This window comes from Chanos chanos, chromosome 4, assembly GCF_902362185.1.
Source record: "Chanos chanos chromosome 4, fChaCha1.1, whole genome shotgun sequence".
Taxonomy (NCBI): domain Eukaryota; kingdom Metazoa; phylum Chordata; class Actinopteri; order Gonorynchiformes; family Chanidae; genus Chanos; species Chanos chanos.
The window spans coordinates 43,851,008-43,868,535 of record NC_044498.1 but is presented as its reverse complement, the minus strand read 5'-3'; the positions used below and the strand labels follow the sequence as shown (position 1 = coordinate 43,868,535).

Genomic DNA, 17,528 nt, shown 5'->3' with positions numbered 1-17,528 from the left:
TTTGTGATGAGATAGAGCGAGAGGAGTGCTGGAGAAGGGACATGGACAAGACTACAAGCCAGTTAATGAGAACGAGCAAAGAAATGACGTTGTGATCGATCATTCAGACCCCAGACAGTCACATCCCGTAGAGAGGAAATGAGATGACAAATTAACCTTAGAAAAAATTTAGACATGAGTAAATGCCTTCTCTACGAAGCCAATAGCCAACTACAAACAGTAAACGTAAGGGAAAGGTTTTTCTAAAGGTTTTTCTCTCGCACGAAATTCAGTTTCTTCTCTCATTAACAACTGGAGAAGCTGCGCTGAAGAGTCGTTCACTCTCAACACTAGTGCACGGTGCTGATAAAGTCCTGAGCATTACATATACTGATACTGTATAGCAATGTCTTTACCTAAGAGCAGTGAATTTAGTCCTTTGTATTTGTGCCTCTCCTTGAAATGGTTCTGTTAAAAATATTACGATTGGCAGTTTTACAATAGATTCAAATAACTAATATGATTCTAAGTTTGATTGCAATGCTAGGCTTATTTTTTCTGTAATTTTCTTTGCCTTTGTGTGTCGGGATCCCACATTCTCCACAACTGATAAAGGCCGGTCGCCAAGGGCAATACCTTCGGTTACTAGGGCTCTGCTGTTAGTTTCGCGGCAAGTTTGCAGGCTACGTCATTATGCATCAGTGCACTTGGTATCGGCATCATAATTTAATGCTTCCAGTTCTAAGTACGAGTTTTTCCCATGCTGTATCGGTCCATGTTGAACTGTCAGATTTGTTCACTACAAGCCCTGAGGTTTTCTTCCTCTAAGTTTGACATCTCTGCTGTAGATTGAAACAATAAATTAATAAAAGAGAGAAGTGAGACCCCAGTGGACTAATTATGATGCTGAATTAGGGAGGTTTATGGGTGCAATTTAAAACTGATAACCTTTTAAAAATGAGAGAGTTTGTCTTTGTCCCATCTAGACCTTTTCTGTGTTTCCTTTCTCTCTAAATTTGTGATAGTTATGGTTGATAATGTAATAATAACCTTTTCGGTGTGGTGCATGTGTGGCCATTGAAATGTGTCTGTGTGTATGTTTTCTGAATTGGTCTAGGTAAATAAGGAGTGTGTGTTGTATGTGTGGTCATTAAGTTGTGTCTGTGTGTGTGTTTTTGTTTTGGTCTAGGTGAATAAGGAGTGTGTGGTGCATGTGTGGTCATCTAGGTGAATGAGTGTTTGGTGTATGTCTGGTCATTAAATTGTGTCTGTGTGTGTGTGTTTTTTGTTTTGGTCTAAGTGAATAAGGAGTGTGTGGTGCATGTGTGGTTGTCTAGGTGAATGAGTGTTTGGTGTATGTGTGGTCATTAAATTGTGTCTGTGTGTGTGTGTTTTTTGTTTTGGTCTAGGTGAATAAGCAGTGTGTGGTGTATGTGTGGTTGTCTAGGTGAATGAGTGTTTGGTGTATGTGTGGTCATTAAATTGTGTCTGTGTGTGTGTGTTTTTTGTTTTGGTCTAGGTGAATAAGGAGTGTGTGCGTGGGCTGTGGGCAGGGCAGCAACAGGAGCTGGTTTTCCTGCGGAACAGAAACCCCGAACGCGGCAGCATACAGAACGCCAAGCAGGCGCTGCGGAACATGATCAACTCCTCGTGTGATCAGCCAATCGGATATCCCATTTATGTGTCGCCCCTGACGACGTCCTATTGCAACTCGCACGCTCAGCTCAGACACATTCTAGGCGGCCCAATCAGCATCGGCAACATCCGAAACTTCATCGTTAGCACTTGGCACAGGTATGTGCATGTATCCAGGCCTAGAATGTGCCCTTCAGGACGGGTCGTTGTTCAGCTCTACACATTAAAACACTCACATATCTACATAGTCAAACACACATTCCCTGAAATACGTTTTCAGCTGTAGTCCACTCACACCTCTCTCTCTCTCTCTCTCTCTCTACTGCTCTTTCTCTCTCTCTCTAGACTTCGTAAGGGTTGTGGAGCAGGCTGTAACAGTGGCGGGAATATCGAGGATTCGGATGCAGGAGGTCTGTCTTGCGCCAGTGGGAATGGGACGGGCGTCAGTGACTCGCAGCAAAGCTCCGTCTCACAGGGTGGAGTATCTGGTCCCAACGCGCCTCACTCCTACCAGCCCCACTCTCTAGGTGCATACATCAAGTTTCTGTCAACCTTTCCTTTCCTTTCTTCCCATCTCTTACGATTCTTAATTTCTTTTTCATTCATTTTATTTTATCATTTTATTCAACCACACATTCATTCTTCCATCGTCATTGTCCCAAAGAGTAAAGTAAATCCTATCATGGCCTCCCTCAGCCATTTTTCCAGTATAGCAGTGGAATAAATGATCTCATTGTGTAGTTGATGGTATTAATGTGCTTTACTTTTTGTTGTTGTTGTTTGTCTTCTCAGGTACCAGTCAGAGCTCTCAGTCCGTTCAGTCTGGACTGGTGCGTCACTCTCCGGCCCGGGCCTCAGTGGCCAGTCAGTCGTCATCATACCGCTACAGCAGCAGCCGCCACTCATCCCTGCGCACCTCAACCACGGGCCTGGAGCCCTGTCGCCGATCCTCCACCAGCCAGCTGTCGCTGCGCACGCTGCCCACGTCCCTGCAGCTACGCCTGGGCTCAGGACCCAGCCCTGCCCCTGACCCTGCAGGACCCTCCAGCTCCCTCTCCAGTCACAGCATCCCGCCCTGCAAACGTCACACCCTGGTGGGGTTGCTCGGTAACGACGGGCTAGGAGTGGGGATGGGGGCGGTGACAGGGGTGGAGTCTCAACACTTTCAGCATTATCATCATCACCACCCCGCTGCCTCACTGTCTTGTGTGAGGAGAGACGACATCTCTTACAGAGTACAGGTAAGCAGTATGCGATTATGATGTTTGAGTGTGTATACACAGCAGATCTTACGCTTGGATTGGTTGAGAGCGTCCTAGTGGGCGGGACGTGGTCTCTGCGTATGTGTAAAGTGTCCTTATGTTCTCAGATAGTGGATGTGAATCAGGTCCTGGAGGTCATTAACCTGTCTAAGAGGAAAGAGCTGCAGTGGCCGGACGAGTCCATCAGACTGAGAGCCGGACGCAGCTGGTGGAGGGAGTGGAGCCCCCAGGAGGGCATGGAAGGACATGTGAGTATCTCACTGACATCAAACACAGCACCCGTCAGTCAACGTTTACAGCTCCATACAACTATGTACCAATTACTCATTTTACAGTACGGCAGTAACGCACAGTATGCGGTCTTGTACCACCCACTCATTTTACAACAATACCAACACGCACGACTACTTACCCTTCAATCTGTTTGCATTACGACTCTCAGAATCTGTATTGACACTGATGACGGTGTTTTTCATGCATAAATGGTTTCAGTGAGAAATTGAGTCATGAATTTACAAGAATACTCAAGCTCATTTTTTCTGTTTTCTTCCTCTGTTTTTTTCTTTGTACTATCATTTATTCATACTTTCATTCATTCTGCTTTCGCCCCCATAGGTTATTCACCGGTGGGTGCCTTGTAGTCGGGATCCAGCCAGCCGTTCCCACGTGGACAAAACCATCCTGCTGGTCCAGGTGGAGGATAAGCTGGTGCCCATTATTGAGACGGGGGTCATTGAGCTGGGGGCAGAGGTGTGACACAACACCTCCCCCCCGCCCCGCCCACGTCGCGGAGACAGCCTACCAGTGGAAAGGCTGACGCCCCTCTGCGTCTCAGACCCCACCCCCCTTTCCAGAGAGCTACAGGGGGCACAGGAAGCCAGGGATACGTGCAAATAGAGGCAGACCATGCACACGCAAGAATACAAGCACACACACACACACATTCACATACTCAGACAGAATATCTGCCTTTGCTTCGCATCACTCAAATATGCTGCATGACAGACTGGACTCCCGTTGAAATCTGCTCCTTTTTATTTCTGTCGGGTGAATGCTGATCTTTCTTTACTCTTTTTTTTTTTTTGTTTGTTTGTTTCTATGCATCTCATAATGACTTTGTCATGAACAGTACATGTATACTGACACAAGACAGGTACAAACTGACATAGACTGGACTGTTTTATCTCAGCCTCAGAGACACAGAGATGGAGGAAACTCAAAGTTTGTGCTTTTTTTTGCTTCTTTTTTTTTAAACAAGTGTTTTTATTTTATTTATTTCTTATCCAGATCTTTTGCCAAAAATCTCCTGGTGCACTTGAATGCCCAGGCTTTCCTACACATGTGAAGAAGCATGTGAGAGTTAAGTTATGTTTTTTGCTGCCAAGACTTTACTGAAACTGCTGAAGCCTTTCGGGTGAATGGTAAGAAGCAGGTGCTGCACCCAACACAGACATGTTTTTTTGTTTTTTTTTGTTTCTTAATTTGTTTGCCATTGTCATTCCAATTTGTTGTGTTGGAGGAGAAAAAACAAGAAGTATTGCGAGAGAAAAATAATACTTGCACTATGATTTTTTTTTTCTGTTATTATTTGTTTTGATTTACAGCAATGCACTACAATCTTTAGGCTATATCATCTTTATTTATTACAAACTCTCTTGAATCGCCATGGTAACTGATGCCTTGGGAATGAAAAATGCAATCGTCATACTGTTTTTTTTCTCATGCTTTTTTTGTTCTGTGGTTTTCTTTAACTTGAAAACAAGGTTTGTACCTTCGATAGTTATATATGGATAAATATATACATATATATATATTATGTCACTGTAAAAAGGATTTTGCTTTGAATATTTATTGATGTGAACATGGTATTTACATTTTGTTACTTTTTCCATTTATGAGGCAAAGGTTATATAAATGTATCAATGACCATCGGTTAAAATACAAGAAAGCCGATTTTTTGACGGACTGTTTCCCTATTATATTCTTTTGTAAAAGAAGGAATAAAGCGCGTTTGATTTATCAGTGTTGGAGATAATGTGTTATTTTTTTTTTCTTTAAACATTTTCAATAGCGTCTGTCGGGCAGTCAATCACGGGGTAGTACAGGTGTGGTGAGAAAGTACGTTAAAGCATGTGACGGAAGTGCCCCGGGCTGTTCTTTGGAAACTTAAAAAAAAAAAAAAATCTTTTGTTGTAGGGGGGAAAAGAGAGTTGAATAACCTCAGGTGAAGTGATTTGTGGTGAATACTGTCAGCACGAAAACATAAGAGAAGAGAAAGGGGACAGTGCGTTATGTTTGGTAACAAACACCTGTGCTTTTACTTTCTCATAAAATCGACTTTACAGTATGTTAAGTGTGGTGGCACCACTGTTGCGTGACTTCAAAATTGCTGAGTAATGCCGTTAAAAGAAGTGCGATGATATGCAAAAACATCGATCACGAGACAGCCGGATGACCACAGATATATATGTATATATATAATTTTTTTTTTTTTTTACGTGGACAGGTGTGGTATTGTCAGCCCTTCGGGTGCTGATATAGGCTACTGTTACTTCTGAGCTGTCATCATAAAATCACGGTGGTACATTTGTGGAAAAATCCCATTGGGTGGTTCCCCCACAAATACTACTAAAATATTTTATCCATGGTTCCTCCTGAACCGAAAGTGTTATCAAGTGGTGTAATCGAGACGTGATCCTGAAACTATAGGCTTTCTGTATCACCTCTGAGACCACATTTTCTCCCTATCTCCAGCAAAAAATAACAGCACATGACCGCGGAGTCATGTGTTTACCGACATCCCCGCCCAGCGCCACAGGGATTGGCTGCTTGGAAGCCATGACTATAGTCCTCTTCACTTCGTGATGCGTTAAAAACAGTCCCCAAGCTTTGTCTTTACTTCAAACGAAAGGAGCCGATAAACCAAGGTAAAGTAATCAAAAGTTCTGTATCACATTCGTTTGTTTGTGGTTAATCTCGCTGAATACGTCTGTTGCAAAATGTCCATTATTTACCTTAGCAATCGGACAACATATAGCTCCTAATGTAAGCATGCGTCGAATAGCCAAACAGTGCTTTAGGCCGAATGAGATCTCTGAAAATTCTCAGATAATTGAAATTCAAGCCAATTCACATGTGGCATTTGCGACAGTGTTTTGTATTATTTGGGAATTAATGTTGTATGTAGGAAAAACAGGTCGAAGGCACGGTTACTTCAAGTTTGCGGTATTCAAACGGTAAGCCAAAATATTAGGTTTGTTTTGTTAGCCAACCAGCAAGCACACAGCATGCCAGATTTACATGCTTGTTAAGGGAGATCAAATAGACAGGTTATTGCTTTTAGCGATACAGCGAAAAAATAAACATGCTCTCTGTGTGGAAAACTAATACAGATTCGCTCACTTGTCCTGAAATATAGCCAGCACACCCTTATGTAGTAACACTTACGGTCGTCGTTCAATTCCTGACACCGACGCCGTAATGGTTATATCGAATCGCTGATGTGTGTTGATGTCCTGTAGTTCTCAGGGGTCCAAACCAACTTAAAGATGTCACCAACAGTCGTTCTGTTGAGCTTGAGCCTGGGTCTGTTAGTCAGCGGCTTCCCAGCAGAGCAGCCTGAAAATGGCAAGAACTGGGTGGTGATTGTTGCCGGTTCAAATGGCTGGTACAACTACAGACATCAGGTAAGGAGCACTTGGGGGGTCGAATTTGATCAGTAAGTTTGTTTGCCTAATGTTGTTTACTTTACAAGGCTGACATTGGTTGAGGAGCAATAATGAAAACGTGCTTTTTACGTTTAGCACAGTTTTTAGCCTCTAAGACAATTATATTGTTACAATGGATTATAGCAATGCAATAGCTTATTATTAACGTACCTTCCAACGCTTTGATTCATTGTTAGGATATAGTTTTAGGAACACCAATTTGTGCTAGATGAAGTATAAAAAGTTAATTTAGACAGGTAATTTTACATTCTTGCTGAGAGATTAAGTGGAAGGGTCACTTGGACAGGTGAGAACTGAGTTATTGATGACCTGATTTGATGTCTTATCTGCTCGTCTGTTTGAGAACTACAAGTCATATTTCCTTACCAATTTGTGGTCTTAGGCCTTGGAAAATAACCATAAGCATAATTTGCTGTATTATGTTACAGTGGAGACATCATAGTTTTCTCATCACTTATCAGTAGATGCTTTCATTACCCTGTAGAGGTGATTGTACAAGAAAACACTTTAGAACCCGGAGAAAACATGTCAGTATGTCAAATGTAGGGTGTAATGATCTTCCTCATACATGTTCTTATGACTGTTTTACTGAGCTTCGGCAATCATTCTGCTCACAAATTCATCTGTCTAGGACTCAGCTGTCCTACTGGCATCTTTGATTGTGTTTCACATACTGTTGAATATCAGGTATCTGAGGCTATTGTCCTGAACCTTCTCTTAAATTTGTGTGTGTGTGTGTGTGTGTGTGCAGGCAGACGCTTGCCATGCTTACCAGATTGTCCATAAGAACGGCATCCCTGACGAGCAGATTGTGGTGATGATGTATGATGACCTGGCCCACAACGAGGAGTGAGTATGGCTTTTATTATGAACCCCCAACAAACCTAAACTTCATTACCTCATCAGCAAATCCACCCTCAGGATAGTCAAAAGATCTCACTCACTCGACAGTGTTTCAGATAACAGGAATCACTCGAGATTATCCACGTGGAATTCTTAAATATCAGATTATGCACTGTAACATCTTGAATGCTGAAACCGTGAAATATAATAATTCTATAAATAGAAAGAATGGACATGTTGAATATCTTGCAGTGGAAGTCACCTTGTATATTGATGTGAACAGTTTCACAATTGTTACAGTCACTAGATATGTAGTAAGTGGGATTTCTGATGTAATGTTGTTTCTCACTATAAATCACATCTCAGAGACAGGGATCTCGTTTCCTCAGCATGCTGCCCTGAGTGTCAGACACCTCAGACAAATTTTGTTCGTAGATACTCTGGCTACTCCAGGCCTGCTTGCTGTACATGGAGAAGACAAAAGACATACCAATACAGAGTTGATGACTTACAGTTTTTACTCCCTGAAAAAAAAGTATAGCTTTTGTAACCCATTTACTTCTACTTATCCTTTAGCCTAAACTTGTTTTAAGTAAAACAAAACAGAAAATCAGTTTTCAAGAAGTGCGGACGGAGTATTCAAGCATCGCTTTAATTTTCCAGAACGATAAACTGTTTAGACCTTACATTATGATTTACCAAGCCAGCTGACTCGCATTGTGATTCTTCACGATTGAAGTGTTCAGCACATTTCAAACTTACAAGCATGCATTTAGAGAGAGAGAGAGAGAGAGAAGGAAACAGTTTGTGAAAGAGAGAATGTGTGTGAGAGAGAGACAGACAGATGGCAGACATTTCTCTTAGAGACTGTGGTTATGTGTGGAAAGGGAAGTCACAAGGTAGTAATTAGACAAATGTAGTGAAGAGCTAAGATACGCTGTTCTGTGTCACACAGAACCCGTCCTCAGCAGAGAAGAGAGGGAGAGAAGGTTTGATGGTTACCGTCTTTTATGAGAACATGTTCTCATTGGTGTGGTCTTGGTTCTATAGTTTGACATTTTCTTGTAATTAAATGATTGTTTTGTGTACCTATCGAAAGTGTCAGGTGGTAGCAAGCTTAGTCATTTTAGGATTTAGTCACTTGTTTTTCTTACAGGGATTTAGAGACACAAGGGAAAGTTTTTCCCTTTGATGTCTCAGTTGTTCCTGGAGATACCTGAAATGAGGTCAAACCTCAGACTATTCCAAAGCAATATAGCACAATAATCTCTTGTTTGTTTTTACGTAATGACTTTTTATGGCATATTCACATGTGGTCACATGGTCCCCCTGCCCCCCCGGATGTAAAGTGCTATGGCTGAACTGCTAATATTTAAGCCCATTGTGATATCGACCGTCTTGTTACTAAGTTGTGAAGACCGGACTGCTATAAATAGCTGATCGGTGTGATTTTGGCGGCGCTCCATGTGGGACAGTTAAGAGCAGGTACATATTGAGGGTTTCAGGGTTGATTTGACATGAGACTAAAAATTGGTTTTAGGGCTTGTTTTTTGGGGGTTTTTGTTTTTTTTTTCCTTTTTGGCTTCTGGTAATTGTGTTAAAATAAGGACAAGACATCTGGCCTGGGCTCAGTCTTAAAATAAATTTAAAAAAAAATCCACCTATTCATCCCAACCGCATATTCTGCCACTGGGTTTGCATGGTCACACGTTGAATATGTCCGTACCTCAATCTAGCATTCGTTAGTGTTTAAACTTCGTTGGGAAAGATTTCAAAACATCACAGACACCTGCCCTCATTCTGAAAGGCTAAAAAGCCAAAAATATTGAGTGTCTTATAATGTTAAAAAAACAAAAGAACCTCGCAAGGTCTCCACTGGCTGTTTTGTCGTCCTTTTTTGGCGAAAAGGGAAATTTTTTAGTTTCATATATGTTGACCTTCTTTTCACAGCAACCCAACGCCTGGAGTCATCATTAACAGACCCAATGGTACTGACGTCTATAAGGGTGTGGTGAAGGACTATACTGGTGATGTGAGTGGTCACTTGTTTTTATTCAGAGGGGGGTCTGGGCTGCCCTTGGCATTGTGCTCTTTGTTTCACGTGTTCATTGTCTGTGTCTTCGATGCACTTTGTCCATATTTCAAACTTTTTTTCCCCCTTTCTTTCTTTCGTTCTTTCTTTCTTTCTTTTTTTTTATAATTGGCATTTATGGGTACGTGTGTGTTTGCAGGATGTGACCCCGGCGAACTTCCTGGCTGTTTTGAAGGGTGACTCTGCAAGCGTGAAGGGAGGATCTGGTAAAGTGCTGAAGAGGTAAATTCATTGGTACATGTGACAAAAAAACACACAGCCAAATCTTCACACCCAGAATACATACAACACCGTTGCCTGGTAGCCAGCAGTTCATAGAAACTTTGGAAGAGGTTTAGTCAGTCCTTCATTAAAAAGAAAAAGAAAAAAAAAAGGCTCCACACCCACATTTCTGCTACTGGTGTATGATGTGTGATGTCACCTGGACAAGCAGGTCTTGTGATATACTTTTCTTTCTTCCCTCCTCTTCTGTCTTTTCCTCTTGGCAGTGGGCCAAATGATCATGTGTTTGTGTACTTCACTGACCATGGTGCTCCTGGACTTCTTGCTTTCCCCAATGATGATGTAAGCATCTTTTGCTCTCTTTGCTTGTTTACTCTTAACGTGTAACCTAGAAACATCTGTCACCAGCCTTTTGGCGTTTTATTGTTTTATATTAAAGGCCCATCTAAAATATTACCCAGGAAAAAAAAATGTTTAGAGCACCTTGCTGTTCCCTGTCAGTCAAGTGATTCTCATTAGATGGCATGACATGCCAATCATTTCATGATCTCCATAAATGCTTGATACACCCCCAGAGCTGTATATTATAAGCTATAAACTTAAGTACTAAAACTGAACCTTTTGATTTAAACCACGGGAAGTTTTATGGTTGTGTTTTCATAGGCATGTGACCGTAGCTCGTGAGTTGTACTTGAGTCACCAGCAAAGGTTGTGACAGACAAGATTGCTGAAGTCTGCATGTACATGTTGAACACTGGTGTATCATTGACTAAAGGAAAATCTGTCTTTCGCTTCTGTATTTGTGATATGTGGTGAGAAAAAAAAAATCTTAATGTAAATTTTTCTCCTCAGCTCCATGTCGAGGACCTCATGGCAACCATCCAGTACATGCACAAAAACAACAAGTACAAGAAGGTGGCTAAGATTTTTCTTTCTTTCTTTCTTTCTTTCTTTCTTTCTTTCTTTCTTTCTTTCCTTCATCTAATATTTTTAGTCAAACAGTACCATGAAGGAAAAATACAAATCCCAGTATATGTAAAGAGCAGACATGGTGTTATTTTTATGGGTATTGATTTGTATTGACCCTCCACACGCAGATGGTGTTTTACATTGAGGCCTGTGAATCTGGTTCAATGATGAAACCCCTGCCCACTGACATTGACGGTGAGTTACTCTACGACTCTGTGCCCAGACAAATATTAACACTGACAAGCCAGATCAGTGTGAAATTCCTAAATCAACAGGCCGAGCACCTGTTTCCCATGACTACAAGCCTGTATTTGTGAGATTTGAGTTTGTTTTTTGTGTGATTGCACTTGAGATATGGGTTAATTCATATCTGTCTGGATGGAAAGTCCATGGTTAAAATATAACCCAAGTGGTCAGATTAGAAATGTGACCCAGGGCTATCCCTTGTGTACTTCTCGTTAAACTTCTGTATCTGCTGAGCTGATAAGGCCGGGGGGGGGGGGTGGTTCAGACATTGTGCTGTTGCGGAAGTTTCTTTTGACACTTCATGAGTACAGACTATGGACTATCGAGACTAATGGTTCCTTTTTTTTCTTACTGATACTATTACTAATCATATGTCTCTGCATAATAATTAGACCACTTTCCTGAACCAACACGTGACTGTTAGCAACATTTTGATTGAGAGTTGATTCATCGTTGCCTCCTGGTGGTCATGGCATTGGCGAGAATTTTGTCCTTATCATTGTTGTTTGATTCCTGCGAGTGGTATCCTTTCTAATAGGGGCTGGAGGTTTTTTTTTTCTCTTTCTTTACTAGAAGACTCGGCACAAAAGACTTGTGTTTCCTCTTTGAAAGTTCCAAGTTGAGACCTGTCTGTTCTTGTTCAACATGTCTCGGCTAATTTCCCTCTTCATTTTACTTCAATGTTCTCCTCAGAGAATTTCCACAAAAATTTTGATTATGTGCATATGTGTGCATACGTACTCATATTCACTGGCCTGTATTCAATTTACAATTTACAATTTTGTTATTTGGCAGATGCTTTTAGCCAAAGCGACTTACAATCAGTGCATCAGTCGGATTTCTAATACCTCATGAGCAGAGATCACAATAAGACTGAGCGTCAATTTGCCCCTTCGTATTGCACCCCTGGCTCTGGTTAACAGTTAGCTGAAAGTCTTGCAAAGTCTTCACACGTCCACAGCAGGCTTCAGATCAGTCTTCCAGAATAGTCTCTGTATCCTTTTAGTATACGTTTATTTGAGAGGTGACTTTTCACAGTAAAGTGAAACAAATGGGGCAGATGTGAAGTGGTTGTGTTATTGAAATGGGATCTGTTGTTAGACAGTATCCAAAGTCTGAGTGAATCTGTCTGTCCAGCACTCTCAGATGAAACATAGTGTGATTTGTAGTAAGTCTTAGAAAAGCAGAATTAGATTGTGTGTGTGTGTGTGTGTGTGTGTGTGTGTGTAACTTTGTGTCTGTGTGTCTCTCAGTGTATGCCACCACGGCTGCTAACCCCCACGAGTCCTCCTACGCCTGTTACTATGACGAGGCCCGGGATACCTATCTGGGAGACTGGTACAGTGTTAACTGGATGGAAGACTCTGACGTGGTGAGTTTAGGCTAAATGCTACACCTTATGTCTGGGCACGCACGTGGATTTACGAAGCTGTATTTCTGTACAGTCCAGCAAGTTCAATAATGATGTGTCCTTCCACATATTAAGACATATTGTTTGTATGCATCAAACCCCTTGAAATCTGAACAGTGTCTAGCTTTAAAAGCAAAGACGTTTTACACACAAGAACCCAATATTTATCCATTTATGCTCCCCAAAATGTCTAATTTATAGCAACTGTGCAATATTATATTCAATTTTCTGGCAGTCTTGCCCATACATGTACAGTATATGTTGAGAGAACCTCTTTGTGATGTGTCATAGAAAAGTATTTGATGTTTCTGGCGTGTGTGTGTGTGTGTGTGTGTGTGTGTGTGTGTGTTACACAGGAGGACCTGAATAAGGAGACTCTGGCCAAGCAATTTAAAATCGTGAAAAGCCGAACCAACACCAGTCACGTGATGCAGTATGGAAATAAGGTGAGCAAACCCTCACAAGCCACACCACCATGACTGTCATCTTCTGGTTTTCACAAATGGAAACGCAGAGGAGATTTTTTTTTTTTTTATGTGGTGTTAGATAGCCTCCTGGTCATAAGTACTCCTTTTGTTCTAGTATCAATGTGTAATTATAAACTGATCTAACAAAAAGAGAACAGCGTTTATGATGTTCTCAGTTATCACATGTAACTGATTATGACTGTGTTTGTTTGTGTTTGTGTTTGTGTCAGACTCTGGCCCATATGAAAGTGATGGCGTTCCAGGGCAACTCTAAGGGCTTTGCTAAGCCAGCTGAGCCCATCATGATGCCCAGTCTCCTGGAAAAGGACCTGACCCCCAGCCCTGATGTGCCCCTCGCCATCCTCAAGAGGAAACTCATGGCCACCAATGACCTCAACAGTGCCAAGGGATACCTGTCACAGATTAATGCCCACTTGAAGGTCAGAGTTAATGCTGTTCACTGAAAGGATGTTGATCCTCCCCGGTTTGATTTAGACAAAAAATAAATCCGTGAAATAAAATCATTCGAAGTTGTGAAAAGGGAAAACGTTGGGTAATGAAATCAAGATGGAGAACATCCGCAGTATGAAAGTTAATGTTAAAAATAAAGAAATATGAAAAAAAATATATAAATGCACTTTGATTCTTTTTTCATTTTCTTTTTCTTTCTTTTTTTTTTTAACTGTGCTACTTCCTTGACTTCATGATGGTTAAGTTTCATATGTATAAGCTGTTCTGTATGATCAGCTTTATCAATCCATGACCATGTCTTTTCACACTCTGTCTGTGTGTCTGGTCTGTGTGTGTGTGTGTGTGTGTGTGTGTGTGTGTGTGTGTAGGTACGAGAGCTCCTGTCTGAGACTATGCGGAAGGTGGTAGAGAGAGTGACCGGGGACGCGCTGCAGGCCCAGAGGATCCTGGACGACCGACAGGAGCTGACCCAGCACGAGTGCTACCGCTCTGCAGTCGAACACTACAAGAAACACTGCTTCAACTGGCACATGCAGGAGGTACGGCCCACACACTCCACGACAAACCCTCTGTAAACAGCCTGGGCTTTATCCACTGAGAACTTAACGGTCCCCTGCCTTTTGTGTTCCTGAGTGTGAGCTCGGACAAACCAGTCTTTCTTAAAAAATAAATGTTAGCAGTTGTCCTCTTTTTATGTGACCCTGTTCTCTGAATTAACAGGATTAATGCTGTTTTTAAATGAAAGTTCTTTGTATTTTGACATTTCTTCAGCACAGTTTAGGCAATCAAAGTTTTTGTAGCTTAAGTAGGGAGAGACAGAGGAGTCATGTAAAAGAACTGGGACAGGGCTTAGATATTTTTCGACGTATTATGTCCAAGTCTGATTTGAAAATTGCTCATTTTTGTTTCGTCTGTTGATTTTGGTCTCTCTTGTTTCTGCGCAACTGTCAGTTAATACTGCTGACATGCCAACTGTTTCATAAATTCAGTTCATTTCACGTGAATTAGAGAGGCCGTCATGGTGAGGCTCTTTCATGCCATCGTTTTTTTTTTTGTTTGTTTGTTTGCCATATTTCTTTTATGACTTTTACTTCAAAGTCTGCCATTTTATCTGTGTGATACTTTCACTCTCATAAAGGAATGCATTTCCATAGTCAGAGTATGTTCCCACAATCAGAAGACTGTGTGATCTGTCACACTGCCAGATGTCTGTCTGAAAGAATGGTTCAATTTCGTTTCTCCGTTCTGACTCAAAACAGAATTTGTTTAGGAGCAATGTGATTTTCTAACCTTTTACTGGTTGTGTCAATATAGCACTGAGACTTTCCCTGTGTATACAAAAGAAAAAAAAAAAATCCAGGGCTTTCCTCTGTTTATCAGAAATGTAGTTTGATGTCAGAAATCATGCAACAACGTAGTAGATTAAATTTGGTATTTAAAGGAGTGCTGTCGCATGGTAAGCATTCTAGCGTGACCACCAACAGGGGCTTCAGAGAAAGGGATGTGGCAAGCCAAGCACTTATTTTTAGCTGTCTGTAAAATTGCACGTATTTCTGTTTCAGTTTTATGCAGAGAATAATCCTATTGTTTGGTCAGTAACGGTGTTTTGGTGAAAACCCGCTCATGTTTACACGTGGAGTTAAACCGCGATTTTAACCGTCAAACCACTCATATCACGTATGTTTAAAAAAAACCAAAACAAAACAAACAAAAAAAACCGGGTCTGTCTGTCTTGTCTGCTCTCTTGCAGTTTGAGTATGCTCTGAGGCATTTGTATGCACTGGTAAACCTGTGTGAAGAGGGACATCCAGCCCAGAGGTAACTCACCTTCCCAGATCTTCCTCCCCAACAGTTTTCGTGTGTCTGTTCCATTTCACTTATAGCTACTTACCTCCAGCCTTGTCAAATACCAGTTAGTGTTGGTCTGGGATATGGGTGGCAAAGAAAGAGCTGCTAATAAATAGCATAACATATCAAATATAAATGAACCCACTGTGACTGTGAGAAATGTGTTATTTAATATCACAAAAAACCAACACGTCACCTAGATTTAAGTCCTGCTTTCTGAAGCTAGCTGTCAAGAATTGTACCTGATTGGAACAAAACGTGCCCTTAGGTTTTACTGGAACGAGGAGTTCTTTGCTCTCTGTACCCCTTTTCATCAGTCAGTGCCACTGCAGCCCTTGAATTGAAGGAACACCGAATGTCTAATATCTGAAAGTGCTGTTAACCCAGAAGAGAAATTGAGGGGCAGTTTTGTTTTGTTTTTCTCTGTGTTCAAGTTTTTGTTTTTCTCTGTGTTCAAGTATCTTTTCAAGTGTGTCTAAAAGGACTCAATTTAAAGGCTTTTGGATCTGAAAAGACCAAAGAACAGCCTGTTATTCGTGTGGGGAAACCGGAATTTCATTCAGTCGTGATTCAGGCAGATTACACAATAGTAGTGTTAAGAAATTGCCGACGTCTGCTGTTTGTCTTCATGTAGGTCAGTGACATCAGTAGGCTGTTTCAGATATGCCTCTTTCTAATCTAAAGTTTTCCCTTTCTCTCTTCTCTTCTTCCCCCTCTCATGTCTGCTAGGATCCTGACGGCTATGGATGATGTGTGTTACTACAGACAGTAGACAGATCTTTTCCCATTCTAAACATGTTATGGATCTGACTGCTGCAACCCTGTGTTGATGCACCTGCTATTTGCACAAAGGAATCAGATTCACTGTTTTGTTTTGTTTTGTTTTGTTTTGTTTTTTAATCTACACACTGCAATCACACTATTGTTTTCATTGTTGTTTGATCTTCCATTGGTTTTACTTAGCAATTTTAAAGTTTAAACTATTTTTTTTGAACGTTTAAACTTTTGATTTAATACGAATTGCACTATTTTAATGTGAAATTTTATTCTGAAGTGAGTGTTTTACATTTACTTCTTTTTTCTTTTTTTTTTAAACTCACTTACTGTGGACTCAAGCAAGACTATCACGTTAAGATAATGCCTTGGCTACTGACCACAGTGTTGCCTTGGTGATCTGAGACCCTTTTTGCTGCCCCTTGCATGAGTCACTTAGATATCTGTGTAGGATCCTTAAGTTAGTGCGGGATCCTTTGAGTGCTATATATCCTCAATCTACTTATGAAACCTGTGGCAATGTTAACCATCTCCTGAGGAGAGCTGCTTAAACTCTTAACTTCTGCTCTGTAACCATGGACCATACAGACAGGCTTGAATGTTGCAGCGTACATGGAGTTCAGAGTAGCTCAGTGGGGACATCTAGTGGTTGAGTTGTAACTCGCTTTACAGTCTTAGCAAGGCAAGCCAGCATTAATATTAAACAGAAAAAGCTAATTAACGTAAGATCAGAAGAACACAGGCTCAGTAGAACTGACAGTAATTGCAGGGCCGTGTGAAGCGTGTGAGGCATCTTTGTTTGGGTTGGATACCGGGGCAATTCTGTTCCCCGAAAAAAAGCCTGTGAAGAAGAGCAAAAGGGATCTGCTTGAATGCTTTAAACCAATGTTGACAGCTCTCATTTAGTGTCGCTTAATCACCACAACAGAAATCGCTGATTAAATAAGTGTTACTGATCACATATACAGATTGATCTAGACTGAAAAGATGCTGTATCTCCCCAAAGATAGTACTGACACATGTGTTTGGTGCCTTGTTTAAAATAACCCACCCCCAGAGAGACAGAGAAGGTGCATAACCTCCATCAAGGAGCCGATGTGCAATGGGAGAACTTTCAGAAAACTTGTTAAGATCCGTTCTTGATGACCATCAATAAATTCAAACTTCATAAAAAAAAGTGTGTGATTGGAATTTTCTGCATTGTACTTCAGTTTTGTAAACTTAAGTAACAATAATAAGACATGAAATGTGCTTTGAAATAATACATACATACACACACACACACACACATATAAATCACAAATGTCATGCATGTATGTTATTGTTAATAACTGTACAAGGGCATGTGTCGTTTTACCGTCTGTGTAGTCTACTGAAAAACACGCCCACTGAACCCTGCGACCCTGACGTTGTACGTCACGTGACAAAACACCGGAATCGCGGTTCGAGTCAGTTCTGGTTGTACTTTTTATAGATACGAAAATTCATTTAACACACAATGGGCATCTTTGAAGAACTGCACTGACAACAGTCCAAATTTGTTCAACGTACTGTCTTCCAGGTCAATGTAGGTAGTCCAGT

General features: G+C 41.2%; 2 protein-coding genes across 4 annotated transcripts in view; both read left to right on the top strand.

Annotated features, from left to right (window-relative positions):
- pcnx1 (pecanex 1) overlaps positions 1–4,721 on the top strand; it is a 33,737-nt gene extending 29,016 nt beyond the window's left edge. For all 3 annotated transcript variants that reach the window (XM_030771769.1, XM_030771768.1, XM_030771767.1), the window contains exons 32-36: positions 1,499–1,773; positions 1,960–2,141; positions 2,407–2,855; positions 2,984–3,124; positions 3,492–4,721. In XM_030771769.1, the coding sequence (XP_030627629.1) occupies positions 1,499–1,773; positions 1,960–2,141; positions 2,407–2,855; positions 2,984–3,124; positions 3,492–3,632 (1,188 nt within the window). In that variant the 3' untranslated portion in view covers positions 3,633–4,721. The remainder of the gene's footprint in view (positions 1–1,498; positions 1,774–1,959; positions 2,142–2,406; positions 2,856–2,983; positions 3,125–3,491) is intronic.
- Positions 4,722–5,713: 992 nt separating this feature from the next.
- Positions 5,714–17,124, top strand: lgmn (legumain). Its single transcript, XM_030771799.1, has 14 exons — positions 5,714–5,803; positions 6,398–6,562; positions 7,356–7,453; positions 9,398–9,479; positions 9,679–9,761; positions 10,028–10,103; positions 10,614–10,676; positions 10,859–10,925; positions 12,230–12,348; positions 12,744–12,833; positions 13,085–13,294; positions 13,694–13,864; positions 15,076–15,143; positions 15,903–17,124. The coding sequence occupies exons 2-14, from the start codon at positions 6,425–6,427 to the stop codon at positions 15,943–15,945; spliced, it is 1,308 nt and encodes a 435-aa protein (XP_030627659.1). The 5' UTR covers positions 5,714–5,803; positions 6,398–6,424; the 3' UTR covers positions 15,946–17,124.
- Positions 17,125–17,528: the final 404 nt, after the last annotated feature.